Source organism: Bactrocera dorsalis, chromosome 4 (assembly GCF_023373825.1).
Source record: "Bactrocera dorsalis isolate Fly_Bdor chromosome 4, ASM2337382v1, whole genome shotgun sequence".
Taxonomy (NCBI): Eukaryota; Metazoa; Arthropoda; class Insecta; order Diptera; family Tephritidae; genus Bactrocera; species Bactrocera dorsalis.
Genome location: NC_064306.1, coordinates 20,278,436 through 20,285,022, shown reverse-complemented (window position 1 = coordinate 20,285,022; position 6,587 = coordinate 20,278,436). Strand labels below are relative to the sequence as shown.

The 6,587-nt window shown below is 41.9% G+C and overlaps 1 protein-coding gene across 1 annotated transcript in view; it reads left to right on the top strand.

Annotated features, from left to right (window-relative positions):
• Nucleotides 1-4,165, top strand: part of LOC105233047 (small conductance calcium-activated potassium channel protein) — a 334,439-nt gene extending 330,274 nt beyond the window's left edge. The window contains exon 15 of the mRNA XM_049454631.1: nt 4,129-4,165. Within this exon, the coding sequence (XP_049310588.1) occupies nt 4,129-4,150 (22 nt within the window). The 3' untranslated portion in view covers nt 4,151-4,165. The remainder of the gene's footprint in view (nt 1-4,128) is intronic.
• The last annotated feature ends 2,422 nt before the right edge of the window (nt 4,166-6,587 follow it).

Here is a 6,587-nt window from a genome sequence, read left to right as displayed (position 1 = left end):
TTCAATATTGAGTCCAGTAACAGTTGGTGCAACACATTTAGCAACGACTGGAAAATTATCAATGACTAACTTGCTCCAAATGTCAGCCAACACATTGCCCGTACTTTCGAAGTTTCGTTTTTCTAGATCTAAGTCAGTAGTTCGATTACTTGAATCAAGATGTGACCCAAAATCATCATGATTTAATAGTACATCAGTAAGTTTGCGACTGAGAGGTGCCATGCGTCGTGGGGCATTTGTAGCTACATACATATATAAATTGCATCTAAATGAAAATCTTTAAAATGTTGTAAAGCTGAAATTATAACGCGGGAGATAATTTTGTAAGTTTGATTAAAATTATAATATAAAATAAAGTACGATTCGCAGAAAAGCCCCAATGTTAATACCAAAGCTTCGTTACAACTTCAGTATTAAAAAAACAAAGATTGTGTTTATAAATGTTTAATATTTTTTGTTTACCTATAAATTTCACGTTTGTACATCACAAATTTTGAAATGTGATGTCACAAAGCTTTTGACACTTCCCTCCCCCTCCTTCAAGGTGTGACGTATTTTATGGATGGCCCCTCATGATGACACTCATTTTTCTAAGAAACTTTATATTGAATATAACGGATGCATATATATACATATACATATATGTATAATAATAATAACTGCTTGGATTCCGATCATTTATTTAACGGTTTGCACCTTAAATTATTCCCCTGGCATTGATTCTTTCAAGTTGCAAGATTATAAAATGTTCGGTACACCCGAACTTAGCCTTTCCGTACTTGTTTCAACTAGTCTTGTGCTAAAACTCGATTTTTGATCATTTCTGATTTTGATGCTAATTTTTTCTTTTAAAATAGTTCATAGGTTTTGGTGTACTTTTTCAGTATGGCGTATATTTATATATTCTGATACATTTTGATATTTAGTAATCGGTTTTGATAAATTCGTAATTCAGTAAATTCTCCTAGAGTCGACATGGTCGCTTCCTCCCGTTTTTTTTAGAAAAAAATGAAGTATTTTTTGTGTGAATCAATAAGTGTTACATACTCTACATAAGTGGACTCTTTACAGTCAATGGGTGGTAGATAAATTTTAAAGCAATCAGAAATGAGATAGATGTGTATATTTGTAAATTGAATATGAGATGGCGCAAACTGATATGTGAATACTTGAAAAATTTACATTTTCGGAATTTCATTAACAGGGGTAAATTGGGGTGGTAGGAAGTGTGCTTTACCTAACATTACGCCACACAGCTGTTATCCATTGAGAAGGCGATGACTTGGAAACGAGAAATTGGAATACTAATTCTTTCGCACATGTTTTAAATTTTCGGTTGCGATGTACATACATACATAAGTATGTGTATAAATAAATTCTTACATAGATAGGTATGTACTGTATCTGAAGTAGTGCACTTTCCATTATATTTCCAGAAGTTAATTAAACTTCCAAAGGTCGGTGTATGTTAAAGTGCAATCAACAGCAAATACGGCGGCTAGCGGAAAACGCGTCAAAGCAATTCTAAGAAACGAGTTGTATACGAAAATGGCTTTAAGAAGTTTAAGGATATTATTGGTCGGCTGAGCAAATAAAAAGAAAACAGTGCTCTTCTTCTTTTTTACTGGCGTAGACACCGCTTACGCGATTATAGCCGAGTCAACAACAGCGCGCCAGTCGTTTCTTCTCTTCGCTACGTGGCGCTAATTGGATATAACGGGTGATTTTTTTTGAGGTTAGGATTTTCATGCATTAGTATTTGACAGATCACGTGGGATTTCAGACATGGTGTCAAAGAGAAAGATGCTCAGTATGCTTTGACATTTCATCATGAATAGCAACGCTTGCAAATCATTGAATTTTATTACCAAAATCAGTGTTCGGTTCGAAATGGTGTTTATCGACAAATTTTGTTCAGCGATGAGGCTCATTTCTGGTTTGAATGGCTACGTAAATAAGCAAAATTGCCGCATTTGGGGTGAAGAGCAAACCAAAGCCGTTCAAGAACTGCCCATGCATCCCGAAAAATGCACTGTATGGTGTGGTTTGTACGCTGGTGGAATCATTGGACCGTATTTTTTTCAAAGATGCTGTTGGACGCAACGTTACGGTGAATGGCGATCGCTATCGTTCGATGCTAACAAACTTTTTGTTGCCAAAAATGGAAGAAACCTGAACTTGGTTGACATGTGGTTTCAACAAGATGGCGCTACATGCCACACAGCTCGCGATTCTATGGCCATTTTGAGGGAAAACTTCGGACAACAATTCATCTCAAGAAATGGACCCGTAAGTTGGCCACCAAGATCATGCGATTTAACGCCTTTAGACTATTTTTTGTGGGGCTACGTCAAGTCTAAAGTCTACAGAAATAAGCCAGCAACTATTCCAGCTTTGGAAGACAACATTTCGAAGAAATTCGGGCTATTCCGGCCGGAAAATGCTCGAAAAAGTTGCCCAAAATTGGACTTTCCGAATGGACCACCTAAGACGCAGCCGCGGTCACATTTAAATGAAATTATCTTCAAAAAGTAAATGTCATGAACCAATCTAACGTTTCAATAAAGAACCGATAAGATTTTGCAAATTTTTATGCGTTTTTTTTTTTTTTTAAAAAAAAGTTATCAAACGGAGTGGAGGTCTTCCTCTTCCTCTGCTTCCCGCGGCGGGTTACTGCATCGAATACTTTCAGAGCTGGAGTGTTTTCTTCCATCCGGACACATGACCTAGCCAGCGTAGCCGCTGTCTTTTAATGCTGAACTATGTCAATGTCGTCGTATATCTCGTACAGCTCATCATTCCATCGAATGCGATATTCGCCGTGGCCAACGCGCAGAGGACCATAAATCTTTCGCAGGACTTTTCTCTCGAAACTCGCAACGTCCGACTAATCCTCTGTTGACATCGTCCAAGCCTCTGCACCATATAGCAGGACTGGAATTATGAGTGACTTATAGAGTTTGGTTTTTTTATGTCGATAGAGGACTTTGCTTCTCAATTGCCTACTCAGTCCGAAAGCTGTTGGCAAGAGTTATCCTGCGTTGGATTTCTAGGCTGACATTGTTGGTGGTGTTTACGCTGGTTCCAAGATAGACGAAATTATCTACAACTTCAAAGTTATGACTGTCAACAGTGACGTGAGTGCCAAGTCGCAGGTGCGACGACTGTTTGTTTGATGACAGGAGATATTTCGTCTTGCCCTCGTTTCACTGCCAGACCAATTCGTTTTTTGCTTCCTTGGTCCAGCCTGGAGAAAGCAGAACTAACCGCGCGGGTGTTGAGGCCCAAGATATCAATATCATCGGCATACGCCAGCAGCTGTACCCTCTTATAGCACATTGGACCTGCTCGATTAAGTTTAGCAGCTCGAAACTATTTTCTCCATCAGTAGATTGAAAAAGTCGCATGATAGGAAGTCGTCTTGTTTGAATTCTCGATGGGCATTGAACGGCTCGGAGAGGTTCTTCCCGATCCTGACGGAGCTCCTGGTGCCGCTCAACGTCAGTTTTACACATCCGTATCAGTTTTACGGAGATACCAAATTCAGACATCGTGGCATAAAGGCAGCTCCTTTTCGTGCTGTCGAAAGCAGCTTTGAAATCGACGAAGAGGTGGTGTGTGTCGATTCTCCTTTCACGGGTCTTTTCCAAGATTTGGCGCATGGTGAATATCTGGTCGGTTGTTAATTTACCAGGTCTGAAGCCACACTGATAAGGTCCAATCAGTTTGTTGACGGTGGGCTTTAATCTTTCACACAATACGCTCGATAGAACCTTATATGCGATGTTGAGGAGGCTAATCCCACGGTAGTTGGCGCAGATTGTGGGGTCTCCTTTTTTATGGATTGGACATAGCACACTTAAATTCCAGTCGTTGGGCATGCTTTCGTCCGACCATATTTTACAAAGAAGCTGACGCATGCCCCTTATCAGTTCTTCGCCGCCGTGTTTGAATAGCTCGGCCGGCAATCCATCGGCCCCTGCCGCTTTGTTGTTCTTCAGGCGGGTAATTGCTATTCGAACTTCTTCATGGTCGGGTAATGGAACGTCTGCTCCATCGTCATCGATTGGGGAATCGGGTTCGCCTTCTCCCGGTGTTGTGCTTTCACTGCCATTCAGCAGGCTGGAGAAGTGTTCCCTCCATAATTTAAGTATGCTCTGGGCATCGATAACTAAATCACCTTTGGGGGTTCTACAAGAGTATGCTCCGGTCTTGAAACCTTCTGTAAGCCGCCGCATTTTTTCGTAGAATTTTCGAGCATTACCCCTGTCGGCCAGCTTATCAAGCTCTTCGTACTCACGCATTTCGGCCTCTTTCTTTTTCTGTCTGCAAATGCGTCTCGCTTCCCTCTTCAACTCTCGGTATCTATCCCATCCCGCACGTGTTGTGGTCGATCGTAACGTTGCGTGGTAGGCAGCCTGTTTTCTCTCCGCTGCGACACGGCACTCCTCGTCGTACCAGCTGTTCTTTTGGCTTTTCCGAAAGCCAATGGTTTCGTTTGCAGCTGTACGTTAGAAGCTTGAATTGCCGTAATTCCCTTATGCCGAGGTGTCGATGAGTGCTCTCAGAAAGCAGAAGTGCAAGTCGAGTAGAAAATCGTTCTGTTGTCTGTTGTGATTGCAGCTTCTCGACGTCGAACCTTCCTTGTGTTTGTTGGCGTGCGTTTTTTGCTGCACAGAGGCGGGTGCGAATTTTGGCTGCAACAATATAGTGGTCCGAGTCGATGTTAGGACCTCGGAGCGTACGCATATCTAAAACACTGGAGATGCCGTCTATCACAACATGATCGATCTGGTTGGTGGTTTTTCGATCCGGAGACAGCCAGGTAGCTTGACGTATCTTCTTATGCTGGAATCTAGTACTACAGATAACCATATTTCGGGCCCCGGCGAAGTCGATCAGCCTCAACCCATTTGGGGATGTTTCGTCGTGGAGGCTGAATTTACCGACCGTTGTGCCAAAGATACCTTCTTTGCCCACCCTGGCGTTAAAGTCGCCAAGCACGATTTTGACATCGTGACGGGGGCATCTCTCATAAGTGCGCTCCAAGCACTCATAAAAGGCATCTTTGGTCACATCGTCCTTCTCTTCCGTCGGGGCGTGGGCGCAAATCAGCGATATGTTGAAGAACCTCGCTTTGATGCGGATTGTGGCTAGACGTTCATTCACCGCAGTGAATGATAATACTCGGCGACGGAGTCTCTCTCCCACCACGAATCCAACACCAAACTTGCGCTCCTTTATATGGCCACTGTAGTAAATGTCACAAGGATCTACATGTCTCTGTCCTTGTCCCGTCTATCGCATTTCTGGACGGCGGTGATGTCAGGCTTTATTTTCACGAGGACATCAACCAGCTGGGCAGCGGCACCTTCCCAATTAAGGGACCGGACATTCCAGGTGCATGCCCTCAATTCGTAGTCCTTATTTCGTTTGCCATGGTCATCATCAAAAGGGGGGTCACTCATCCGAGGCTTGTTGTTCCTTTTCATTGGGAGTGTTTTTTTACGTGGCGGGTCCCTAACCCAGCGCACAACCCTATGCAGGGGATGTTTCACCTTCTCTCTTTAGCTCGCCTTCAAACGGATGTTCTTAGGCTACCCAGAGGATACTTGGTCAAAGACCGGAAGTCGTGAGCTGCTTGAGTCATATGCAAAAGAATCGTTTCTGGCCACTCCCAAGTGAATGGCGATCAGAGAACTTTCCTCACTTGCGTGAACTTCTACACATGACTCCATCCTTCCATTTCCATGAATTTAAATGATGATTTCGGCTGATTTTTGATGAATTCACGCATGGATGGAATTTCCAGTGATTGGCCCATATGTTGATCGTGCACTCTGCTACGGGATAGGCAAACATCGCCATAAACTTGTTCCATCAGTTGAAACGTTTCGATAAAAGTTTTACCAATTTTAAGACGAAATTTAATGTTGGCTCTTTGTTCATTTTCGCACCGATAACACAAACATACTGACACTTAAAACGCAATAACTTCACTTCCAATAGATGAAATATCATGAAATCCTCACTGGACAATCGATAAAGATAGCAGATTCTAACGCACAAGTCGACATATATGTCATTGTCAGGGAAATCTTATCCCTGAACTATATATCTCGCACATTGACCAATTTTACGGTAAAAAGTCAACTGTTGGAACAGGGGTCAAAATATTCGGTACCTACGGGTTTGCATTTGTGCAAAGTTTTATCGCGTTATATTAGTTTCTTCCGGATTTGCAAGGTGAAAGAATCAAATATAATTTAAAATTGTATTATATAAACAGGTCCTGAGATATGTGAGTATACCTAAAATGTAAAAATTAAATGTCTCTGGCGTATTTGAATATTAATTTATGATGCTTTACGTAGTTTTTAACAGCACCGTTATATGAGGAGGGGTGTAATTATAATACGATTTTTAGTTCTTATGAGGATGATCCTATGTGTATTTGGCTATTGTAGTGGTCTTGAAGATAAGTATGTACATTAGAGGGCGGGACCACGCCTACTTTTTCAAAAATTTCAGCTCACAGGTGGCCTTTATATCTTGCTACTGCAATCCTATGTGGTAAATTACAGTTG